Source organism: Oncorhynchus kisutch, linkage group LG10 (assembly GCF_002021735.2).
Source record: "Oncorhynchus kisutch isolate 150728-3 linkage group LG10, Okis_V2, whole genome shotgun sequence".
NCBI classification, from domain to species: domain Eukaryota; kingdom Metazoa; phylum Chordata; class Actinopteri; order Salmoniformes; family Salmonidae; genus Oncorhynchus; species Oncorhynchus kisutch.
In genome coordinates this window covers 18253267-18279140 of record NC_034183.2, presented here as the reverse complement: position 1 = coordinate 18279140, position 25874 = coordinate 18253267, and the positions used below count along the sequence as shown (strand labels likewise).

Genomic DNA, 25874 nt, shown 5'->3' with positions numbered 1-25874 from the left:
AAGGGTACCCTCATTCCCTGTCAATCTGCTATCAAACACAACAAGAGGATAGGAAAGTATAAACTCTGATCTATTCATCCATTCATCCATGAAGGTTCTTTTCTAGACAGACAGACTTTCCTTAGTTGTCAGTCTTTCCCTGGCAATCAAATCTTTACAAACTAGCCAATGGGATGACAGCCCTGGAGTTGATTACTGGGTGTGCTGTGTTGGAGTTTAAACTTTGGACCTCAGAACAAGAGCAGGGAGATACAGTAGAGACATGGTAATCTGGAACAGAGCTCCTTCACAACAAAGGAAACAGAACACTTAACTGGATTTGTCTTATTTTGGGGAGTTCTGTCCTGTGCCACCCTAGTGCTGAAATTATGGACCACTATTCAGACCAGGTAACAGGGCCCATGTCTTAGTTTCTGTGTTTGTAGTGTCTCCTGGTTAATTTGTTTAGTAATTTATGTTATTAGGGCAGCCAAGGTATATGTATCGTCAAACAAGTTCAGAGGAGGTAACACACTGTATCTACATGCCAGTGAATGGGGGTGGGTGCTTTGTGTAGTCTATAAAGGAATATGGGTGCTTGTGTAGTCTACAAAGGAATATGGGTGCTTTGTGTAGTCTACAAAGGAATATGGGTGCTTTGTGTATTCTACAAAGGATTATGGGTGCTTTGTGTAGTCTACAAAGGAATATGGGTGCTTTGTGTAGTCTACAAAGGAATATGGGTGCTTTGTGTAGTCTACAAAGGAATGTGGGTGCTTTGTGTAGTCTACAAAGGAATATGGGTGCTTTGTGTAGTCTACAAAGGAATATGGGTGCTTGTGTAGTCTACAAAGGAATATGGGTGCTCGTGTAGTCTACAAAGGAATATGGGTGCTTGTGTAGTCTACAAAGGAATATGGGTGCTTTGTGTATTCTACAAAGGATTATGGGTGCTTTGTGTAGTCTACAAAGGAATATGGGTGCTTTGTGTAGTCTACAAAGGAATGTGGGTGCTTGTGTAGTCTACAAAGGAATATGGGTGCTTTGTGTAGTCTACAAAGGAATGTGGGTGCTTTGTGTAGTCTACAAAGGAATATGGGTGCTTTGTGTAGTCTACAAAGGAATATGGGTGCTTGTGTAGTCTACAAAGGAATATGGGTGCTCGTGTAGTCTACAAAGGAATATGGGTGCTTGTGTAGTCTACAAAGGAATATGGGTGCTTGTGTAGTCTACAAAGGAATATGGGTGCTTTGTGTAGCCTACAAAGGAATGTGGGTGCTTGTGTAGTCTACAAAGGAATATGGGTGCTTGTGTAGCCTACAAAGGAATATGGGTGCTTGTGTAGTCTACAAAGGAATATGGGTGCTTTGTGTAGCCTACAAAGGAATGTGGGTGCGTTGTGTAGCCTACAAAGGAATGTGGGTGCTTGTGTAGCCTACAAAGGAATGTGGGTGCTTTGTGTAGCCTACAAAGGAATGTGGGTGCTTTGTGTAGCCTACAAAGGAATGTGGGTGCGTTGTGTAGCCTACAAAGGAATGTGGGTGCGTCGTGTAGCCTACAAAGGAATGTGGGTGCGTTGTGTAGCCTACAAAGGAATGTGGGTGCGTCGTGTAGCCTACAAAGGACTAGTCTTACACTTTTCTCCTTTCAAATGAATCAGAACTAGATCAACTTAATTTAACTCACGCATTGAAAGGCATAGTCAAATTGATTTTTTAGATAGGAGTGCCATGAGATAATGGTAATAAAAAGCATTAGTCCTGGGTATTATTGCTTTTACAGCCATCCTGTAAGGCTCTTTGTATGTTGTCTCTCAGTTGTTCATGTAAAGCAACATGTCATTAAGTGGCCTGTTCTGTTCCAGGGTTGCGACGGGATTGAGCTGCTTGATTTGCTGTTTGATCAAAACAATGGCATCCTCCGTCATGAGGAGATGGGACACCATGACAACCATGCCTGGCCAATCCACGAGCCAAACGTGAGTGGAGTGAAATATCTAACTCTGTGATTTTTATCCTGCAGTGTTTTTAAAATGTCCCCTTACCTGTGTCTACTACGTGATTCACATGTCTAGCCTGCCATTCTCAACCACTCTCTCCAGTTTGGCTGTACAATAATTATCACATTTGGTATGTCATTTGGCAGGTGTGTCCAGCAGAGCAACAAAGCGAGGACTTCCTGAATGCCCTCCTGAGTGGCAGTGGCTCAGTGTCGGGGTCCCCCCTGTGGTCTCCCTCTCCTAGTGACAGTGGCATCAGTGAGGACCCGCACTCGGATCAGATGGACAGCCCCCAGCGCCCTGAGAGCCCTCCCATGGAGCCCCACTTCATCCCCCCTCAGCCACAAACCAAGGTCGCCCTGGATGCCAACTTCTCCATTGATATCAGTAAGACAAAGCTGGCACAAATTACTAAGCACAGAAAGTATAACAAAAACTTGGTTTAAAGTTTCATGGTAAAAAGAAGCAACAGAGGCAATTACATGATTACGTCATGTGGAATATGTGATTAAGTATTGCAATTTGTTAATGTCAAACATTGGAACAGAAGTTCATCCTTTGAAAGCAACACAGTCTGTGTTCTTATGCTCTATGTATTCATTAGGCAAAGGCCTACATTGTCTCAGTATCAACACATACACAGACAAATGATGGCACTTCTGTCTGGTCCCATCACGTCTCTCTGTGTGGTTACAGATGGCTGGGACTCAGGCTTCTACCCAGGCAGGACTGGGGGGACAGAGTGTTCCTCTGATGCACACACAACCCAGCTGTCTTCTGGCTTCCCCCTCACTGTCAAGGACCTACTGCTCTCTGGCACATCTGATCCGGTGAGTGATGATGAAGGGTGTGTTTGTGTGCGCTTGGGGGGAGTGTGTCTGTAATTGTTTGTATATAGGTGAGTGAGTGTGTTGGAGTAGAGAGAAATGGGTTAGAGGGGTAAAGTCATTCTATAAAAATCAGGCAATGTAATTGGCATGAGCAATGCATGAAATGAGAGGGATCGAGGGCTATGCTGTCTGCCGTGTAACTCTGCACTCCCTCCATTCACTCTGAAAATCCCATTGCAGCTGGCCACTGGTTGTGATGCTGTATGTATGACTTACTGTATTAACATTTTCATCTCACTTCCAGCCCCCACAGCATTCCCAACAGTCCTTCCAAGAGTTGATTCTTAATGAGGATGAGAAAAAACTGCTGGCCAAGGAGGGGGTGACTCTTCCTAGCCAATTACCTCTCACAAAGGTCAAACTTTTTTGCACACTTTGCAACTTCACAGAACAACTTATGGCTCTTGAGTATTACCAAAGTGTGTAAACACGTTAAATATGTACTTCCTTTGTCTGTTTCTATTAGTATGAGGAGAGGATTCTGAAGAAAATTCGCAGAAAGATCCGGAATAAGCAGTCGGCTCAGGAGAGCAGGAAGAAGAAAAAGGAATATATTGATGGTCTGGAGAGCAGGTACTGGCAATAGGCACTAAATAAATGGATAAGGCAGGGACTCACAGACCTCAATTCAAAGTAGACATGATCAATTCTGACTAGAACTGCCTAAAATCGATAAAGCACTTCTACAAACTAACAAGATATTTGGAACATGTCACAGGGTGCTGAGCACAATAAGTTAAAATCAAAGGTCCAATGCAGCCATTTTTATCTCAATATCAAATAATTTATAGATAATTAAGTACCTTTCTGTGATTGTTTTCATTTAAAATGGTAAAAAATAAAGACATAACTTCTTAGCAAAGAGCAATTTCTGAGTGTGGAGGGGAAAACTAAAAACAAGCTGTTATTGGCAAAAAGGTTTGGAAGTCACGTTCTTATTCTTCAGGCTAGGGTCTATTTTTCTCTAGTTCCTGTCTGACTGACATGCCCAAGTAAACTACCTGTTGCACAGGCCCTGAAGCCAGGATATGCATATAATTGGTATCATTGGAAAGAACACACTCTGAAGTTTGTAGAAATGTTAAAATAATGTAGGAGGCTATAACACAATACATATGGTAGGAGAAAATCCAAAGAAAAACCAACCTGATTTTTTGTTGTTGAGAGAGCCCATGCTTTTACAATGGAAAGTATAGGGGCATATCCAAATCCAGCTCCCAGTTTGCAATTCCTATGGCTTCCACTAGATGTCAACAGTCTTTATTCAAGGTTTCAGGCTTGATTCTTCCAAAACGACAAAGGTTAATGACTTGGAAATTTGTGTATGCGCGAGAGACAAAGAGGATGCACACCTGCTAATATCGGTTTCCTATTGAACATACTTCTTTCCATATTAAATATTATAGTTTAATGACATTTTAGTGTATCTGAGGATTATTTAGAAATGTGTTTTGACTTGCTTTAACAAAGTTTAGCAGTAGCTTTTTAGATTCCTTTCTCTGCATGTTGAAAAAGTGGATTACTCAAATCGATGGTGCCAACCAAACAGACTTTTTGGGATATAAAGAAGAATTTTATCTAACAAAATGACACCACATGTTTTAGCTGGGTCCCTTTGGATGACAAATCAGAGGAAGATTTTCAAAAAGTAAGTGAATATTTAATTTCTATTTGTGAATTTATGAAACCTGTGCTGGTGGATAAATATTTTGATGTGGGGCGCCATCCTCAAACAATCGTATGGCATGCTTTCGCTGTAAAGCCTATTGTAAATCGAACAGTGGAGTTAGATTAACAAGAATTTAAGCTTTTAACCGATATAAGACAGTTGTATGTACCTAAATGTTTAATATCCATCATTTTTATGATTATTTATTTGAAATGCGTGCACTCCATTGACTTTACAGTGTCCCATAACTTTTTGGAGGTAGAGCTACAAGATGCAAATTTCTGTTTGAAAAATCTAGCCTTTGCTTTCCTAACTGACTGTGTGTATTGGTTCCTGACTTCCCTGAAAAGTTGCATATCGTGGGGACGATTCGATGCTAGTGCAGTATGCCACAGGATGTTTTTGTGCTGGTCGAGGGCAGTCAGGTCTGGAGTGAACCAAGGGCTATATCTATTCTTAGTTCTACATTTTTTGAAAGGGGCATGCTTATTTATGATGGAGAGGAAATTACTTTTAAAGAACAACCAGGCATCCTCAACTGACGGGATGAGGTCAATATCCTTCCAGGATACCTGGGCCAGGTCGATTAGAAAGGCCTGCTTGCAGAAGTGTTTTAGGGAGCATTTGCCAGTGATGAGGGGACTAGACCCCTAATGAATGCAGGCAATGAGGCAGTGATTGCTGAGATCCTGATTGAAAACAGCAGTGGTGTATTTGGAGGGCAAGTTGGTCAGGATAATATCCTTGAGGGTGCCCATGTTTACGGATTTATGGTTGTACCTGGTGGGTTCCTTGATAATTTGTGTGAGATTGAGGGCATCTTGCTTAGATTGTATGGCGGACGGGGTGTTAAACATATCCCAGTTTAGGTCACCTAACAGAACGAACTCTGAAGATAGATTGGGGGCAATCAATTCACATATGGTGTCCAGGGCACAGCTGGGAGCTGAGGGGGGTCTATAACAGGTGGCAACAGTGAGAGACATATTTCTGGAGAGATTAATAAAAAAAAATAGAAGCTCAAAACGTTTGGGCATAGACCTGAAAAGTATAACAGAACTGCAGTAGATTGCAACTCCTCCCCATTTGGCAGTTATATCTTGATGGAAAATGTTGTAGTTGGGTAGGAAATCTCAGAATCTTTGGTGGCCTTCCTAAGCCAGGATTCTGACACGGCAAGGACATCAGGTTTGGCGGAGTGTGCTAAAGCAATGAGTAAAACAAACTTAGGGAGGAGGCTTCTAATGTTAACATGCATGAAACCAAGGCTTTTACGGTTACAGAAGTCAACAAATGAGAGCACCTGGGTTAACCTGGGTTACATCACCCGAAGAACAGAGGAGGAGTAGGATGAGGGTACGGCTAAAGGCTATTAAAACTGGTCGTCTACTGCGTTGGGGACAGAGAATAAAAGGAGCAGATTTCTGGGCGTGGTAGAATAGATTCAGGGCATAATGTACAGTGGAGTTAAACCTAGGCATTGAGTGACGATAAGAGAGGTTGCATCTCTCTGGAGGCACTAGTTATGCTAGGTGAGGTCACCCCATGTGTCATGTCTTGTCATATTATGTCTTGTTCCTGTTCTTTCTCTTCACTCTGTCTCCCTCTGCTGGTCGTATTAGGCTACCTTCTCTTTCTCTCCTCCTCCAGCTGTTCCTCATCTCCTCTAACTACCTCGTTCACCCTTTTCCCACCTGTTCCCTTTTTCCCTCTGATTAGGTCTCTATTTCTCTCTCTGTTCCTGCTTCTTTCTTTGTCAGATTCTCGTTTGAGTTTCTCATGCCAGAACCAAACTATCGTCTTGTTTGCTTCACCCTTGTCCCATCCTGTCGGACTCTGCCTGTTCTTCTGATGCTACGTGTGATCAGGTACCTCTGTCCGCTACGACCCGCGCCTACCCAGTGAGACCAGCAGTCTGTCGCCGCAACCCAGCTATTCTCCTCTGCTGCTAAGAAGGGGACTCTTTTGTAAATATCAGAAGGACTTTCTGTTTCATTTGTCGCCCTCTCTGAGGGTTGTCTATTTTGCCATTTTCTACATCTGAAGAGGATCTATGTCTTCCCTGTGTTTTTACATTAAAGGACTCTGTTTTTGTTAAATCGCTTTTGGGTCCTCACTCAAGTGCACAACACCATGTATGGGAGGCGGGACAAAAGAGGTATCTGAGGCATGTTGAGTGGGGCTAGGGGCTCTGCAGTAAAATAAAACAATGATGACTTCCCTAAACAACAGTATACAAGGCATATTGACATTAGAGAGAGACATAAAGCAAGGCATAAAGCAATCACAGTTGTTGATTGGGAAAGCTAGCTAAGACAACGGGTAAGACAGCAACAGCTAATCAGCTAAGACAACAACAGGTAAAATGGTGATGAATGGGCAGAGAGGGTCAGTTAACTGCACACTGGGCCTGAGTTCGAGGCTGGGGCAGACAGATAAACAAAACAAACAAAATGGAGTCCCGTGATTATTGAGCAGGCCAGCAGGCATCCGCTATGTAGCCAGGTGATCATAGGGTCCAGTGAACATCAATAGATGAAACAGGGAAGTCGTTACTACGCTGGCAAGCAGGAGACACGGCGTTCATAAAGTTAGCAGGTCGGCGCTAGCAGAAGCGTCTTCATTGACTCAGAAGTGTTTATCCCTTTACACTTGTGTGTATAAGGTAGTAGTTTTGGAATTGTTAGGTTAGATTACTTGTTGGTTATTACTGCATTGTCGGAACTAGAAGCACAAGCATTTTGCTACACTCGCATTAACATCTGCTAACCATGTGTATGTGACAAATAAATTTGATTTGATTATCCAGGGTAAAAGCGGCTGGTGTCTGAGCTAGAGGTAAAAGCCGCTAGCAGTGGCTAACAATTACTAAATAGCTAGTAGCTAATTAGCTGGTTAGAATCTGATGACTAGCTTCTGATAGAGTTTCTAGCTATAAGGTCTACAAATAGCGGATCCGTATCACATTGGGTAAGACGTGTTGCCGGAAGGTATTTCTAATTTAAAAATGGAAAAAGAAACAGTGTGTGAAAGCTCAGACACACTGGTAGGATTGTCAAACGTTTGCGTGCCAACAATACTTAGCACCTCTGAACAGAGTGTCGGCAGTCAATCCTTATTGTGTTCACACAGCAAAGACCTTGGAAGTCGTCAGCCACTCAGCCATGTAAAATACTCCAAACCAGAAGGTGTCAATAGCGTTGTTTGGCAATGCATATCCGTGCGTATTGCCTGTGGTCTAGATTCCAAGCTATCTGTGCTAATGTTTCTATTTTGTAGAAAGCCCTTGTTGGTACTAACCAGATGGCCACAGCTAGATAACTACCTGGCAAAACGATGAAGAAACAATTAAATTCACTCTCCATAATCCCAAACCGCCAGTGCCAGCCCATAGCCAAATGTTTCACTAGCTAGCTAATGTTAGCATATTCGCTAGCTAGCACAAAATAGCTCCAAATAGCTAGCTTAGGACACTGCAAAAACTCACTAGCTAACACTGGCAGCTGTTTCATGGAAACTAGCTAATCCATTGTGATTTAATTATAATGGCAATACTAGCTACAGTGTTTAGATAGCTTGGAGAAAGTATTTAGTGTTGTGTGCATTGCGTCTGTGCACTTAGCTAGCTCCCATCCCATAGTCTATATTGTATATGAAGTGTGACTGGCTCATCCGTGGATGTACGGGGTATGTGCTCTCTGATTGGATCTAAGTTAAGTTGTTGGCCGCTGACGAGCATTGCGATTCTACAAGTAGAATCGGTAGGTTTGTCGCTACAGGGTCGGCCCGCAGCATGTCCAACTTTAGTTCTAGCAAGAGATAGAACGGCCTCCCACTGTGATATGTACTTATCGGCAGTCTATCGGTAATGAGATTCTTGATGTGTTTCTGCTTAAGTTGCGTGGCACAGAGAAACTTCACAGTGCCCACTGCTGTCAGAAATGTGTAATTCAGTATACTTGACTGTCACATTATGATCTAATTCTACAAAAGGGTTTTTCAGTGTGGTAGTTAGAGTGACAGCTAGCTAGTATGTTTGTTGGACTGATCAAGCAGCAGCAGCTCGTCAGTCTCATCTGGGAATTTCCCTTGTTGTTTGTCTTCCAGGATGGCTGCCTGCAACACACACAACCAGGAGCTTCAGAGGAAAGTGTTCCAGCTGGAGAAATGCAATACGTGAGGGACCTCTACACTAATCTGCTCTCCCTGCTCTGTTTCTGCCTCCGTACACCCGGTCGCAACATTTGCTAATTGAGCCTTTGTGTCTCCCAGGTCTCTGATGGGGCAGCTGCACAGGCTGCAGAGTCTGGTCATGGGCAGCTCCAAAAAGACCGCCCAGACTGGGACTTGTGTCCTGGTAAGGAGAAGTGTCACTTTAAGAAACAGTTTTACTAGATCAGGCCATACACCATGTGAAATTAGAGAGAGACCGACAGGTGGAGTGAGAGAAAGATGTATGCCAGATATACAGATGTAAATAGACACAGATACACTCCAGAGAGGCAAACCATTGATTCCCTTGTCTACAACATAATTGGACAGAACAAAAAATCACACCACATCAGTGCAAGCAGTAATTAGACTTGTAAATCCACTATGAATATGAATGAGTTTGTATCTCTTCTAATGCCGTTCGGGAAAAGGCAAACATTTGAATTATAAGGATAGTGTGTTCAAGCCTTGTGACTTTGATGCCCATGTACTGGGATGAGCTGAAAAGTTCTAAACAACACTTACTGAACAAGTGAGTCTTCCACTCTGGAACTCCACCGGGGAGTGGAAGCTCTCCCTAATGGCTAAACCTTATTAACTTTGGCAAAGAGCAAATTGTGATTTTTACCCTTCTCTTTTTCCCCAGGTACTGCTCCTGTCCTTCTCCATCATCCTCTTCCCCAGCCTGAACCCTTTTGCCAAGGTCAGCCAAGGAGGGGACTTCAGCCCAGTGAGGGGTGAGTCAGCCTCCTGCACTGTCTGGCCAAACCTCGCCCTGCCACCCCATACCTCCTGCCTCAAATCACAGCTGGAGAGCTGAATAGACTAGAGCTCCTCTCACTCCTACTGCCAGATGCTGCTACGATGCCACTGTTAAAACAACTCTGCAGAGCAAGGAGGCCCACCAATTCACATCAAAGAGCTGAGCTGCCAACCCTCAGCACAGAAACCATGTATTATTGAGCACTCTTCTCATCAGCCTGTCTGACTGTAAAATTCCTCTCAACAGTTGGAGGAACTGTTGGATAAAATATGAAATGGACTTCAAAGATATCTAATGGTCTCATCAATGGTTTAAGATTGTGAATTACTTAAATGTAATTTGTCATCTTTACCGACTGTTTGTTAGCTCTATGAATATAATAAATTCCTAGTTGTCTTTAGGTAATTGTACAACTGAAGACCAAGGTACAAGATTGTTGAGGGTGGCTTACAGTTAACGACTTAAAGTTGGACTGGGGATGTATGTACTGTCACACATACATCAACATTTAATGACTGGAATACATACTCACCTGTAACCTGTGTCCCTCTCGCCCCTGCAGTCCAGTCACGGTCCCTGCACAACCTCCAGTCCTCCAGAGTGCTACATGTGATTGACCAGCTGTACCAAACTGCAGACGACAAGGCCAAGCCTCCAGACAACCATGTCCTGGGAGACCAGGGTGTGGATGCGATTATGTCTCTGCTGGGAAAACTGGGCACTGGTCACAGCAGCCAAGGACTGCCCAATTTTGACCCCATGTCTCAAAATAATAGCATGGACGAGCAAGTCCATTTCCAGGGAGACCCCATTACTGGCCATATAGCTACAGTGACTTGGAATCCACACCGCAGAGCCACACTACGCCCACATGCTGATGACATGTGATTTGGAGAGAGTATTCCCAGCAGGATTTCTCTGTTCTGCACACTTCTCCACACTTCATATCATGAAACAGAGTAGCACACGCCTAAGGCTCTTGTTTACACTATGAGTTGGGGAATAATAAATACATTCTTTTGCCTGTTATATTTTATACTGTGTGTGTGTGTGTGTGTGTGTATATCCTTTTTTTTCTTGTTTTGTTATTCTGTTTTGTATTGTTTTAAATGCGGAAGACACATTTCAGTTGCACAACTGACTAGGTATCCCCCTTTCCCTTATTTGACCAAGTTGACCTGTATGACTTGTGTGTGCATGTCTGCAGACGCACATCTCAACGATTGTTTGTGTCAATCGTTATCTGCCGTGGTGCCTCTCATCTCTCAGCCTTTAATCATGGGGAGAGTAGCTCAGCGACCAGCATTTTTAATCAGCTTCTCTGTGACCCACTTTGATTGTCCATCTTCCACCAGCATAGTGGGATATGACCCGTGGTAGGAGAACTCTAAGTCAGACCTTGAGAGATGGACAAAAAAAAAAGGACACAGTCAAAGAGATGTCCTTGTTTTCACTTGTTTAAAGGGGCAATCCAGGTTTGAAGCATACATTTTTGGACTTTTAAATTAACATTACCATTGATTATTTCAGAATTGAATTTATAAATGCTTCACGAGATTATTTCTCTCTTAACCCATCAGGACCCAAAATATAAGCTTGTTTTACATCATTCAAACACTGTGTAGATTCTCATGGATGGTCAGTCCATGCATCAATAGCTCCTTGCATCAATAGCTCCTTCCATCAATAGCTCCTTGCATCAATAGCTCCTTGCATCAATAGTTCTGTCTATGAATTGGTGAGTGGTTACATTACTCCAGCCCCATCCCTCAGCTGTTTACCAAAACAAGTGGCAAATCCCAGATTGCTCCTTTAATCCTGCAAATTGCTTTTCTGTTTTAAAGTGCATTGCTGAACCAGATAAACTCAGTGCTTGTATTTTTGCTTATTTATTTTTGAATGAGAGTCACATGGGTAAATGAAACCAAACCAAACATGATTAATTCCTCCTTTCACTTTGGTGGAGTAAAATGTCATTGCCTCCATCAGGAAAGGGACAACAGAAAGAAAAGTTCCATTTGTGATTTCATGCCAAGTTGTGGTTCTGTTCACTTCTGTTTGAGGTGTATGGTATGATTCAACAAATATTACAGATGCAAAAATGTATATACGATAGCTAGCTAATCACTGAATGGACGGTCCGAGATATGCAATAAAGAGATTAAAGTCTACAGGTTTATCGAACTTCACAGGTGCGCTCATCTTGGTGTTTGATAGGATTAACCTGTGCTGTGGTCTTAGTGTCTATGTGATGTTACAGCTTGACGATCCTCTGTCTACTGACATAATGCTTTACAAAATGTCAATATCTGGCCATCTGTGCTATACTATAGGCTGTGCAAATGCCAAACACTAGCTACTGGCTCTCTCTTCCCGGAAGTTCCTACCTTGGGATCTGACATGAAACATGTCCTAATTAGCTTTCAACAGGATAATAACATCCATTTTAGTTTCATTCATTTTAATTGATACATTTGACAATAGCATACTGACTCTGCAAGGCTCACAAGCAGGCGGACTCAGAAAAGAACACTTCAGAAAAGTTCTAAGTGACTATTACTGTGCCATAATATTCAGATCCAAGAACAGCACTTTAGAGCAATGCCAACCCCACTGTGAATCACTACGACCTGTGTCTAACCCAGGCAGCAGCACACAAGATAAACACCATGCTTTACTGACCGTCTCTAGGACACACACCACTCTAGTTCACAAACCACTCTAAGTCACATACCACTCTAGGTCCACCATACTAGAGGCCACACGCCACTCTAGGTCACACACCACTCTAGGTCACACTCTAGGTCACACACCACTCTAGGTCACACACCAGTGTAGATCACACCACACAACTGGCATTTCTCCAGTACTGTAAAAAGAAACATTCTAGGAAGGAAGCGATCAGCGCCATTGTTAATCATAATGTGTTTGGGAAACCCCGTTCCAGACAACTTTTATCATGGAAGATTTGAATATGTTTGATTGCTCTGTATCCCCCCATTGGAATACTCATTATTTACAATTAATGTATTAGTTTCTCATAGACAAGCTCTCTTCTGATCCTGTTGCTTCGGCTTCAACCATGCTGTGCAGGAAAGATGGTCCTAATTTTACTTTGGCTGCCTTTAACAGTCTAGATCCTCTTAAGGTTTCTTCCTATAGCCAGGAGTGTGTTTAAACTGTTACAAACACAATGGTTACTTCACTGAATAGATTATTGATAAAATATTGGATATTTAACAGTCTACTGGTTGTCATTGGTTGTATATCTATCAGCTTTTAGTTGATTTTTTAAAATTTATTCTCAGAATGCATCCACAGTTTCACTCATGATGACCACTTTCATCTCTACCTTCTGAAACATCCTGGTCTCAGAGCATTGCGTATTATTCTGTACGTAAATCTGAGACACTCCATTTAGTATAATACAATATGTTACATTTCTTATGGTATGTATTCATTTGTGGATGTCCATCATCCATTTCGTGCGATATGTTACGAATTTGCTAAACGTACAATATGTTAAGAATATGCTAAATGAATGATTTGTTATGAATTGCAATTTGTTGTGGCTAACATTAGCTAAGTGGCTAACGTTAGCTAGGCTAGGGGTTAGGGGTTAGGGTTAAGTTTAGGAGTTAGGTTAAAGGGTTAGGGTTAGATAAAAGGGTTAAGGTTAGCGTTAGGGGAAGGGTTAGATAACTTGTTAAGTAGTTGCAAAGTAGCTAAAAAGTAGTAAGTAGTTGAAAAGTTGATAATTAGCTCAAATGCTAAAGTTGGCCGTGATGAAATTCAAACATGCAACCTTTGGGTTGCCAGATGTTCGCATTATACGCCCACCCACCCTGACCAACCACCCTCCTTTCGTTTTTGCCTTAAGTAACCTTCTGTCTTTATGTAACCATGTCAAAAGTAACATATCATACTCATTTGAGAAACTGGATTTACATGTATTCTCTTACGTCTAGTCTATGAGACCTGTCTGAAACCACTGGGGAGAATCTGCCAAGGTGCCCCAGGAAAACATTTCAGATGAAATAATATGACAGCTTTATCCTTCTAAACACCTGCTATTAATCCCTAGTCCCATGACTGTCTGATTTCTAAGTGTAACGAAAGTGGTTAAGCGAACCATGCTCATGTGCCATGAGACCTGAAAACTTGTGTTAGCTCCCCAAGCTAATATAATGCCTAGGCTTTAGGTCAGGGGGCTAATACAGTCTTGTGGCACACAGACGACTGTGGGTTAAAACCCAGTCAATCACATTCGTGCCTAGACTCGGTCAATTGATGCCTATCAGCTGCAAGGGTTGTTGTGGATAGGGGGTTAAAGAACAGGTCATTCTGTAAAAGCATGCTCTTTTTATGTTTAACCTTGCCTGAGAGTTAAAGCATTGAGCCAGTTGGAAACAATATTGGTATTTTTGCTGTTGTTGCCCTTTGTAAAACAACTATAAAGAGCTGGTAAATGATTATTTTTTAATTGGTTATATCTGTTAATTTTCCAATTGTCCAATTTGATCCCAGAGGTAATAACTTGAGCAGTAGGCTAACAGTGTGCCGCCTATTTTCTCTCCCTATACTCTCTGTTCCAACACATTTCAAGCACTGAGAAAAAGAGAAATAGAAGTTAAAATACCTTGAGTCAAGGCTGATAATATCTCTGTTTATTCTGAGGATGAGAGGGCAGTTCAGGTGAATAAATGTGTTGTTTGTTTGTTTAGTTTAATCCCAAATTAATTCAATAACGCCACGGAGCTCACCCCATGACACATTTACTCACACCAACCAAATTGAAGACACACAGCAAACAAGATTTAAATTCAAATGTCAGAACGTATTGAGATGTATTTATGATGAATTGCAGGACGACCATGGCATTATCTGGGTTGTTTCTAACGGAGACAGGCGAGAAGCTGTGGTGGTGATTACGAGCCTGAACCTTGCGCGCGCCTGCGGAATCTATAAAAGAATGAGAAGTGCTTCCACCGAGCTCAGTGAAGTGAATGAGAGACGATACGTGTTGCAGAGGACAGACCTATACAGTGGAGAACAACTTGGATTTAGCAAAAAGACAGCTCCACAGAGAAAATGAATAGGACAGGTACGTTCTAAGTAACATGTAGGTTGCTTTTTTACCCCTCATCATGAATGTGGCATCTCCTACCAATTTCTACTCCTGAGCTTAAGAGGTCTCCAACATGCCATGCTGAGTGATTTGTGAATGAATAAGTTAGCCATGCAACCAAATGACAGTGCGCAGACCCTGGTACCAGAGGTGTGTGAGCAAGTACTGGAGGATAATGCAGGACTGGGTTATGGTGGCTCTACTGGCAACCTGTCGCTGCGCTGCTGGCTACACTTCTTAAGCAAGGAATCTATACTAGAGCTACAGGGAGATGGTTCCAGCATCACAGTGCGTGTAATGATAGCTCTGGTGTACTCTGTCGTGTGTGCACTGGGGCTAGTGGGGAACTCTCTGGCACTCTACCTGCTTCACTCACGCCACAGTCAGACGCAGTCCTCAATCAACTGCTTTGTAATGGGCTTGGCTCTCACCGACCTGCAGTTTGTTCTCACGCTCCCCTTTTGGGCTATTGACACGGCTCTGGACTTCCGCTGGCCCTTCGGCAAAGTAATGTGTAAGATCATCAGCTCCGTGACCATCATGAACATGTACGCCAGCGTCTTCTTCCTGACTGCCATGAGTGTGGCGCGATACTACGCAGTGACCTCAGCCCTCAAGATGCACAGCAGGCGGACGGCGGCAGCCAGCGCCAAGTGGATCAGCCTGGGCATCTGGGTAGTGTCGCTGCTAGCCACCCTGCCCCACGCCATCTACTCCACCAGTGCCCAGCTATACGACGAGGAACTGTGTTTGGTGCGATTCCCTGAGTCAGGCAGCTGGGACCCTCAGCTGCTCCTGGGGCTGTACCAGCTACAGAAAGTACTGCTGGGCTTTGTTATTCCCTTGGTGGTCATCACTGTGTGCTATCTGCTGCTGCTGCGCTTTGTGCTGAGCCAACGCATTAGTGGAGCGGCCAGCTCAGAGGGCTCGGAAGGCCGCCACAAGCGCCGGTCCAAAGTAACCAAGTCGGTGGCCATCGTGGTTCTGTCCTTTTTCTTGTGCTGGCTGCCCAACCAGGCGCTGACGCTGTGGGGCGCGCTGATTAAGTTTGACCTGGTGCACTTCAGCAACGCATATTACAACGTCCAGAACTACACCTTCCCGCTGACTGTGTGTCTGGCTCACACCAACAGCTGCCTCAACCCTGTGCTCTACTGCATAATCCGCCCTGAGTACCGCGCGGGCCTCAAAGAGCTGCTGCACGCCACACCCTCCTTCAGGAGCCTGGCCAACCTGCTACCCCGCAAGGCCAAGGTGGCAGAGGCTCCCCCTGTCATGACGCTGGTCCAGATGGATGTCTAAAGGTGGGCGTCTCAGCGTCTCTAGTAGACAATGGGCAACAACAAGGAATGCACTCAGCTCTCCAAAATACCAGTTTCATGGAATTTGATTGTTGTAGTTGATGGAGCAGCATCACAAGGCAAGCCCATTGGGATGTGTGCGGTGGAAATTAAATAATAATGAAATACTATACTGTTTAATTAGTCATACTATGCTGTTTAACTTGGAGAATTGTCTGTTGTTATATGTTAGTATTTTGCTGATACAGGTTCGTCTTGTGTGACATAGTCATGGGTCAGGGCCTACAGATAAGAGCCATTTGGGTGTGACTGTAGTATGTGGCATCCTGTTTTAACAATCTACAGGAACTTAGATGTGTGGAAACATGCAGGAAGGAACGGTCAATGGTGGCAACGTAAGCTATCTTAATCTGCACAGATAAACTAAATCAGCTTTTACACACCATGTTCCGTCCCTGTTTCCACCGATCTGCTAAACTTGCCACGTCGACAAAATAGGTTGTTCTTTTTCTATAAGAGGAGAGAGACAACTCTTTTCGTTGAGCTTTCCTAACGTTGCACTGTTGAGTGGTTGTTATTGATTGCTTCATTTTTGCAAATCTTATAAATAGTTGTTTTGAAGAATACAGTCTCTCCCTTTGGTTAGAAATACCACGACATGTGCCCCAGTTTTCTCCCCCTACACAGATTCTCTTTGCCAGATGTGTTTCTCCCCTCTCTCCTGCTGCTTCTCTGCTAGCTAGAGATACATTTAGCAAGCTAACGTTAGATAGCTATCATGATGGTAGCTCGGCTGCATAAGGTTACATAACATTCAGATATGTCGCGGGGCAATCATTGAACTTTATTTCCCGAACTCACATCTTCTTTGTCACTAGAAGCCAACTCCTCGAACATACACTATATAAACAAAAGTATGTGGACACCCCGTCAAATTAATGGATTTGGCTATTTCAGCCACAACCGTTGCTGACAGGTGTATAAAATCGAGCACACAGCCATGCAATCTCCATAGACAAACACTGGCAGTAGAATGGCCTTACTGAAGAGCTCAGAGATTTTCAATGTGGCACCATCATAGGATGCCACCTTTCCAACAAAAGGTCAAATGTATGCCCTGCTAAAGCTGCCCCGGTCAACTGTAAGTGCTGTTATTGTGAAGGGTAAAAGTCTAAGAGCAACAACAGCTCAGCCGGAAAGTGGTAGGCCACGCAAGCTCACAGAACATAACCGTTGAGTGCTGAAGCGCGTAGCGCATAAAAATCATCTGTCCTCGGTTGCAACACTCACTACCGATTTCCAAACTATTTCTGGAAGCAACGTCAGCACAATAACTGTTTGTTGGGAGCTTCATGAAATGGGTTTCCATGGCCGAGCAGCCTCACACAAGCCTAAGATCACCATGCTGAACGCCAAGTGTCGACTGGAGTGGTGTAAAGCTCACCACCATTGGACTCTGGGGCAGTAGAAACACATTCTCTGGATTGATGAATCATGCTTCACCATCTGGCAGTCCGACGGACCAATCTGGGTTTGGCGGATGCCAGGAGAATGCTACCTGCCCAATGCATATTGCCAACTGTAAAGTTTGGGGGAAGAGGAATAATGGTCTGGGGCTGTTTTTCATGGTTTGGGCTAGGCCCCTTAGTTTCAGTGAAGGGAAATCTTAACGCTACAGTATACAATGACATTCTAGACATTTGTGTGCTTCAAACATTTTGAGGAAGGCACTTTACTGTTTCAGCATGACAATTCCCCTGTTCACAAAGTGAGGTCCGTACAGAAATGGTTTGTTGAGATCGTTGTGGAAGAACTTGACAGACCTGCACAGAGCCCTGACCTCAACCCCATCAAACACCTTTGGGATTAATTGGAATGCAGACTGCGAGCCAGACCTAATCGCCCAACATCAGTGCTGACCTCATTATTGCTCGTGGCTGAATGGAAGCAAGTCCCCACAGCAATGTTCCAACATCTAGTGGAAAGCCTTCCAGATGAGTGGAGGCTGTTATAGCAGCAAAGGGGGGACCAACTCCATATTAATGCCCATGATTTTGGAATGAGTTGTTCATCGAGCAGGTCCACATACTTTTGGTCATGTAGTGTATATGGTTGGATTTGTTGGAATTCTCTCTCCAGATCTTCCTATAGGGAAGCAAATCTTCCTTGCGATGTAGTTAGACACAAAGCTGCTCTCGCTGTCAGAGACGTCTGTGTAGCCCATTGTTCAAACGGTGATGTGTGTGTGTTTTTGACCGAGCTAGTATAAGCCAGCATAGTACATGCCCACTTATGCAACATAATGCCTGCCCTTCGACCTTACGCCTGCGAAAGTTCAAGTAAATCACATGATAAATGAGGTGAAAAGGAGACTGGAGGCCGTCTTTAATAACTTGTGCTGCCTTCTCATAATTTATCATAAATATGTAACACGTAGCACTCATGTGAGGGAGCTGTACTGCTTCACTCTCCACTTTGTACCTGCGAGATAAATACAGATCGTCAATCCCCCATGATCTCCATTATGGAGGAAATAAATTATCAATTTGTTTTCACTCATTTGAATCAGTGAACTTACTCTCTATAGAAAATACTTTTAGCAGCTTATTCTATTCATGAGATGTTGAATTGATGAGAGACTGTTCGTAGGATGCAGGAGTTAATTCAGATAGCACACTAACATGATGTCTGTGTAGGGTGTTATTGTCATGCAATTCAATACCTTGTTATTATTAAAATTGGTCATGTCCTCCTGTGCTATAACTGTCCTTGGTGGGTAGATCTTTTAATTCATCAAATAAAACAAACTAAATTATGGCCTCATTGTATATTGTTTTTATTCCATTTATGTGGTGAACTGTTATTACCAGAGCCTTATACACATGTATGTATATATATGGCACTGTTTATTACTCATAAGATAACCACTGATGAAGGGAAAAAGAGGAGGTATTCATGAAATTACCTCTTTGCTTTGGGGTCAGGTCAGGTGTTGAATAGAAGCCCATAAAGCCATTTCTTCAAGCTTTCTGGAAAAATGTCTCGCTTTGTTATGTGTGCAAGCAACAGATTAGTAGTTGGAGTATTGTTTTACTCCAATGGACATAGAAACATTTAGTGTGGTGGGAACATACTGTATATGTGATTGAGGTAAGGAATGTACCAGAGGAACATACCAGAAAGCAAGTGGTAGGTCATTGCCTTGCACCACATAAGCTGATCATAAAAGGAAAACATTTCTCCAAAGTGTTAACTACAGTTGTATGCAAGGTCAGGGTCTCTTTGTTTGTGCACTAGAATGTAAGAAAACAATTATATTTGAAGGAATGGAGAAATTGCATTGCAACAAAAATACAACCTTGCTTTCATTGTTACGGACAGAGAGCTGCTCTCTCCCTCTCTCTCTCTCTCTCTCTCTCTCTCTCTCTCTCTCTCTCTCTCTCTCTCTCTCTCTCTCTCTCTCTCTCTCTCTCTCTCTCTCTCTCTCTCTCTCTCTCTCTCTCTCTCTAAAGCACACAGAGGCACACACACACACAGGCATGCACCCAGACTGAGTCACTGCTTGCTTTAAGAGATACAAAGTGAATGTCTTATTGGATATCATCCTCCTACCCATTCATACATCTGTATTCAGAAATCAGTTTGAAGGAAATATATTCAAATATTGAAATAGTCTACATTTTCAATGGGATGTGAATAAAAAAAACACAAGACTGTGAAATCATGTACTGTAAAGATTATACTGCAAAAGCTCTACAGTATTACTACTGTGATTCATCATTCTCTGTAATTTTGTTGCCTTGGTATATCGTCATATACAGTGCCTTGCACGCCCAATTTTTCAGTTTTTGATTTGTTAAAAAAGTTTGAAATATCCAATAAATGTCGTTCCACTTCATGATTGTGTCCCACTTGTTGTTGATTCTTCACAAAAAAATACAGTTTTATATCTTTATGTTTGAAGCCTGAAATGTGGCAAAAGGTCGCAAAGTTCAAGGGGGCCGAATACTTTCGCAAGGCACTGTAAACAGTTTTTCTAAGTAATTATGCAAATTACAAGTGAATACATGATCTGCATGTGTAATTATGTAAGACTAATAAATAAACCACTCAACTTGAACATTCTCTTTTGATTAATTGGGCCGTGTTAGAATTCAGAGCATGCTGATGGGGATGTGTTATCTATTGTTTATCTGACTGGCCGCTGAGGGTCCCAGTGATGAAGTGGCTCTAATTATGCTGTTAAATATTTGACATTCTCAGCATGTAGACAGGAATGTGGCTCTCCCCTTCCTTCTCACGTAGCGTTCATTCTGGATTCACCAGGCTATTCTTCTCCTGCACTGAAATACAAATTCTGGTGTTCAAATCTGTCAAACCATACCAAACTTTCAGCCTGAGAAATGATGAGGATTCTTTCTTTTGTCAACCTGTAACAAATAAAATGCTTTGACACCAGCTGGCCATCAAGGGCTGCTGTATCGGCTTAAGGAGCTCCTTTCCCATGCACCGTGATTTATTCATTAGTCATTGATGGACCAAGGTCCACTGCATATCCATAGAAAATGTATTTGGTATCACCTTCCACTTGACTTTTAGCACTTTTTCTACTTAGCCTGACATTGCCTTATAGCAATGCTTAGCTAAACTTTCAGATTCATGATGAGCAAAGAATTTGCAAACCATCTAAGAAATCTAGAATTGGTCACGTTGTGATTGAAAGTGCAAAATCATCAGATGATAAGCCCTACTCAAAAAATCCTATAGGATTCCAAGAAAACAAATATAATAGAAAATCCTATCAGATTTTGGGACCTAGCCTATATTTATTTATTTATTCATTTCACCTTTATTTAACCAGGTAGGCTAGTTGAGAACAAGTTCTCATTTACAACGGTGACCTGTCCAAGATAAAGCAAAGCAGTTCGACACATACAACAACACAGAGTTACACATGGAATAAACAAACATACAGTCAATAGGACAGTAGAAAAAGTCTATATACAATGTGTGCAGATGAGGTAGGATAAGGGAGGTAAGGCAATGAACAGGCCATGGTGATTTTAGGCTATATGAATAGGCTATATGATTTTAGCTAATAGAATATAATCCTATAGGAGTACAATAGGACTGGTTCCAAAATCTGATAGGATCTTTCTATTGTATTCTTGTATTGGAATCCTATAGGATCCTATAAGAAAAGCCTGGTTCCAAAATCTAATTGAAATTTTCTATTGGTCATGTTGCAAATGAACTTGTCTGGAAACACTCTTAATATTGTAATGGTGCGTTGAAGAGGTTGAGAAGCTCAGGGAATTATCGCTGGTGTGACTGGGCAAAGATAAAGTATGTGCTCAGGAGATGTGTGAGAGAGGCTGTTCCTCAGTCTTTAATCTTGATTGCAGTTTAACAATTTTTTTAAAGTTTAGCATGGAAATTGTCAAATAAAGCTGTAGTTATTCAAATGTAGTGTTCATACAATGTGGTCTGAAATAACAATGAATAGAATAATATCAATACTATGGCTTGACAGGTTATAATACAGTATGTAGGCAGGGAGATTGTCAGTGTGGGAGATCTTTCTAGAGCGCCCGGTTAAATTGTGCATAAGAGCATTTAGTAAATGTAAATGGTTAAACTAGTGAGAAATACTGTATGTGTACACTATCATCATACATTGAAATGTTAATTTATTTGTACATATTCTATTATTTCATATTGTGCTAATTTCCTGTATGTGGACAAGTACAGTAACAGTCAAAAGTTTGGACCTACTTACTAATTCAAGGGTTTTTCTTTATTTGTACTATTTTCTACATTGTAGAATAATAGTGAAGACATCAAAACTATGAAATAACACAAAAGCAATAATGTATTAACCAAAAAAGTGTTAAACAAATCAAAATATATTTGATATTCTTCAAAGTAGCCACCCTTTACCTTGATGACAGCTTTGCACACTCTTGGCATTCTCTCAACCAGCTTCATGAGGTAGTCACCTGGAATGCATTTCATGCATTTCACGCACCTATACATGGATTTGAGCGTCAAACTATCATTCAAATAACAGCCAACACTTGTCACTGTTGATATGCTATGTCGGGTCGTGATTTGTTTAAGTTAAATAATAAAGCAACTGATTTGTTTCCTTTCCCATTTTGGCAGCCTCACAAAACTTCCATCCGACATTCTAGAATTTAGATGACTGCGTTCAGCAAATTCTCTTCTAACCAGTGTTTTGAAAATTGTTCTCATATTCAGTGTGGCCTTAGAATAGTGTTAGTTTAAACAGTGCATGCACCCCAAATGTTGGCCCCTGCTCTATTGATTTCAAATTGATATGCGTTGTGTTTGCCTTTGCGCGTTGGTGACCCAGTTGATTGCAAAATGCAACAATCCAAAATGTTGTCTTCTACAAGTTGTCCTCTAACCAGTGAGATACAAATTATTCCAAGATTCCGTATGTTTTTTTAGTAAGGCTAGTTTGAACAGGACCTGCATCCCGACCCCTCTCTCATTTTATTGATTTCAATGTGATATCAATATGAGTGACTGACAAATAAGTGTTATGTTTCTCTTTCCGTTTTGGCAACCACCAAATCAAAATGCATCACTCCAAAATGTAGCCGGTTGTCTTCAGCTGGTTGTCCTCTAACAAGTGATGTAAACAATATAAGTTTCCATGTGGTTTTTGAGTTGTGTTAGTTTCAACAGCACATACAACTGGATTTCCCCACTAATCAATATGAGTGATTAATTACAACTTCAAAACAACTGTGTTTTGGGTGCATATGCAGTTTACAAGGGGCTTGTTTAAAAAAGAGTAATATGATTACTATTGTGGCACATGTATGTGTAAGTAGTACATTTTATGTTTAGGTTTTCAATATATCACAAACTGTTTATTGATTTATCAAAAGTTATTGTGAATGCGAAGCAGTGACAGCATCATTTTCAACTTATGTTTTAGGAATATAAATGGACGTTTCAACATTCATTTCTAATAGTAGTCTACTCAATTAGGTAAAAACAGCTGAATGATTCCAAAAACATTATGTCATTTATTTATTTTGATGATCTACCAGAAATCATGAAAACGGGGTTGACTCGCCTATAGTAAGGCACATAAATTTAGCAATAACAAACAATAAAAACATTTATCATCGGCTATAAATATACAGTGACTTAAAAACAACATACAAATTGGTACAACTTAGCTAGCTAGCTAGTCAGCTGACAGGCAAATGTGACTAACAGTAACTTTAGTTTCTTAGCTAGCATAAAAACACAAGCATAAAATACTGTACAATGACGAAAATATTACTAAAACATTGACAACTTCATCAGGAAACATAAGGAAACAAACACGGTACTCACAGTTCCTACATTCACGCACATTGAAGGACAAAACAGTTAATAATGTTAGACAACCAGAGATTCTCTGCACAGCCACAGGTGGTGAGCTGACCTAGAGAGTTAGGTTAATTAACACAGCAAGCTTCTGCTAGCTGTGAGTTCATCAGTCACTCTTAAAGGGACAGGCTTTCTTATTGGTGAATATAGAAATGAATATAGGTCTGCTGTTTCAGATCAATGGAAATGTAATTAATGTTGTTGTATTGTACTTGACCTAATGACAACAAACTATAATTTAATGGGTTCAATTAAGACAAAAAAGTTCTAATAGGATTCTGATTGGGGAGATACAAAATCCTATAGGATTGCTCGAAAAATATATGGTCCAATATGATTATTGGAAGATTTTTGATGCCCCATTCTCCGGGTGAGAGGCTGCGGAGTTACCTACGGAGCTCAATTCCCTCGTCGCTTTTACCATCTGTATCGATGGGCGATTACGGGAATGACGGAGGGAGAGGAAATTGCCCAGGAATCCCATCTTGCCATCAAGTCATCCCGGAAGCTCCCAACGGTCTTATTGCCGAGAGAACCCGAGGCTTCCCGACCTGCCCCGAGTGCTGCCGAAGATGGCCTGAGTCACCGCTTCCTGAGCCTATGCCACTAGGCAGAGCTGGGCTGTCGCCAGCATTTTGTGTCCTCTTGTCCTTTAAAAAAAACAGGCTCACCAGCAGGAGCGAGTACTCTGGTGGGCCATATGGAGAACGTTCCTGCTTCCCCTGTTCACACCCCTTTTCATGCCATTTTGCTGTGGGGAGACCAGTCCAAATCTCTTCAGGTTCCTATTGAACTGGGGCTGACAAGAGCTTTTTGGACGCTACCCTGGTGTCCAAGCTGAACAGCCCCTCTCCATTCCCATGGATGTTAGAGTGCTGGACGGGCGCACTATAGGCAGAGTTGCGAACAACACCACTTCCATCAACCTACATGCGTCAGTGAACCACAGCGAGGCTAACAAGTTCCTGCTCATCAAGTCCCCTCAGATTCCCATGGTATTGAGTTTCTCCTGGCTCCAATGACACAATCTCCTCATTAACTGGTCTACTGGTACCATCATGGGCTGGAGCCCGTTCTGCCACGCCCATTGCCTGAAGTAAGCACAACCCGTCCCGGGACGTCTTCCCAGGGGCTCGGAGGGTGCCCCGGACCTCTCCGCCATTCCCACGGACTACCAGGACCTCTGGGAGGTGTTCATCAAGGCCCCTGGACACTTTTCTCCCGCCACACCGACTTTATGACTGCGGGATTGACCATCTCCCTAGCACGACTCCACCCCGGGGATGACTGTACACTATTGGGACCAGAGACCAAGGCAATGGAGATCTACATCAGGGACTCCCTTGCTGCAGTATTCATCTGTCCTTCTTCTTCTCCCGCCCGTGCATCGACTACCAGGGTCTCAACGACATAATGGTGAAGAACCGCTTCCTGCTACCACTCATCTCCTCAGTCTTAGAGCCACTCCAGGGGGCCACCGTGTTTTTCAAGTTGGATTAATGGAATGCCTACCACCTGGTGCGGATATGGAAGGGGACGAGGCGATCACCGCCTTCATCACGGCCAGTGGTCACTACGAGTATCTGGTCATGCCATTTGGCCTTACCAACGACCCTGCTGTGTTCCAGGCTCTGGTCAATGATGTTCTCCACGACATGTTGAACTGGTTCGTCTTTGTACACCTAGATGACATCCTCATCTTCTCCCGTTCCACCCAAGAACATGTGCTCCATATCCGACAGGTTCTCCAATGCCTCCTGGAGAACCAACTGTTTGTAAATGCAGAGAAGTGTGAGTTCCATCGTTCCACCATCCCTTTTCTGGGTTTCATCATCAGTGCAGGGAGTGTGCAAATGGATCCCGGGAAGGTGAGAGCGGATGTGGATTGGCCCCAGCCTACTTCCAAGGTGCAGCTACAACGCTTCCTGGGGTTCACCAGCTTCTATCACCGCTTTATCCACAGCACCCAGGCTTCCCCCTGTCTGCACTCACCTCGCCCAAGGTTCCATTCATGTGGTCTCCAACTGCTGACCGAGCATTCCGGCACCTCAAACATTGCTTCACCACAGCTCCCATCTTGGTTAATCCGGACCCTTCCTGTCAGTTTGTGGTGGAGAGATGCTTCTGATGTCGTAGTGGTGGCTGTCCTGTCCCAGTGTTCTGCCCTGGACCTCAAGCTACATCCCTGCGTCTTCTTTTCCCACTGCCTCAACGCCACGGAAAATAACTACGATGTGGGGAATCGTGAGCTTCTCGCAGTGAAGATGGCGTTGGAGGAATGGAGGCACTGGCTGGTGGGCGCGGAACACCCATTCATCCTGTGGACCAACCACAAGAACCTGGAATATCTCCACACCACCAAGCGCCTCATGGGCCCTGCTGTTCAACTTCTCCCTCTCATACCGGTCAGGATCCAAGAATGTCAGGCCGGATGCACTGCCCGCTGCTGTAGCCGCACCGGTACCACTCCGGAGCCTGAGACCATTCTTCCCACCTCATGCCTGGTGACAGCACTCAACT

At 42.9% G+C, this 25874-nt stretch overlaps 2 protein-coding genes across 2 annotated transcripts; both read left to right on the top strand.

Moving 5' to 3' along the window:
* Positions 1-236: 236 nt before the first annotated feature.
* LOC109897843 (cyclic AMP-responsive element-binding protein 3-like protein 3-B) lies at positions 237-11701 on the top strand. The gene is made up of 10 exons (XM_020492449.2): positions 237-389; positions 1844-1957; positions 2125-2365; positions 2675-2808; positions 3113-3223; positions 3335-3441; positions 8645-8713; positions 8810-8894; positions 9396-9486; positions 10075-11701. The coding sequence occupies exons 1-10, from the start codon at positions 369-371 to the stop codon at positions 10398-10400; spliced, it is 1299 nt and encodes a 432-aa protein (XP_020348038.1). The 5' UTR covers positions 237-368; the 3' UTR covers positions 10401-11701.
* A 2813-nt stretch (positions 11702-14514) lies between these two features.
* Positions 14515-19757, top strand: LOC109898760 (relaxin-3 receptor 1-like). Its single transcript, XM_031833235.1, has one exon. The coding sequence runs from the start codon at positions 14737-14739 to the stop codon at positions 15940-15942; it is 1206 nt and encodes a 401-aa protein (XP_031689095.1). The 5' UTR covers positions 14515-14736; the 3' UTR covers positions 15943-19757.
* The last annotated feature ends 6117 nt before the right edge of the window (positions 19758-25874 follow it).

Coding starts and splice junctions, on each gene's coding strand:
- LOC109897843 (XM_020492449.2), top strand. CDS start 369: ATGGACCACTATTCAGACCAG. Junction 3,224..3,334: donor GCCAATTACCTCTCACAAAG/GTCAAACTTTTT, acceptor TGTTTCTATTAG/TATGAGGAGAGGATTCTGAA. Junction 8,714..8,809: donor CAGCTGGAGAAATGCAATAC/GTGAGGGACCTC, acceptor TGTGTCTCCCAG/GTCTCTGATGGGGCAGCTGC.
- LOC109898760 (XM_031833235.1), top strand. CDS start 14,737: ATGAATAAGTTAGCCATGCAACCAAATGACAGTGCGCAGACCCTGGTA.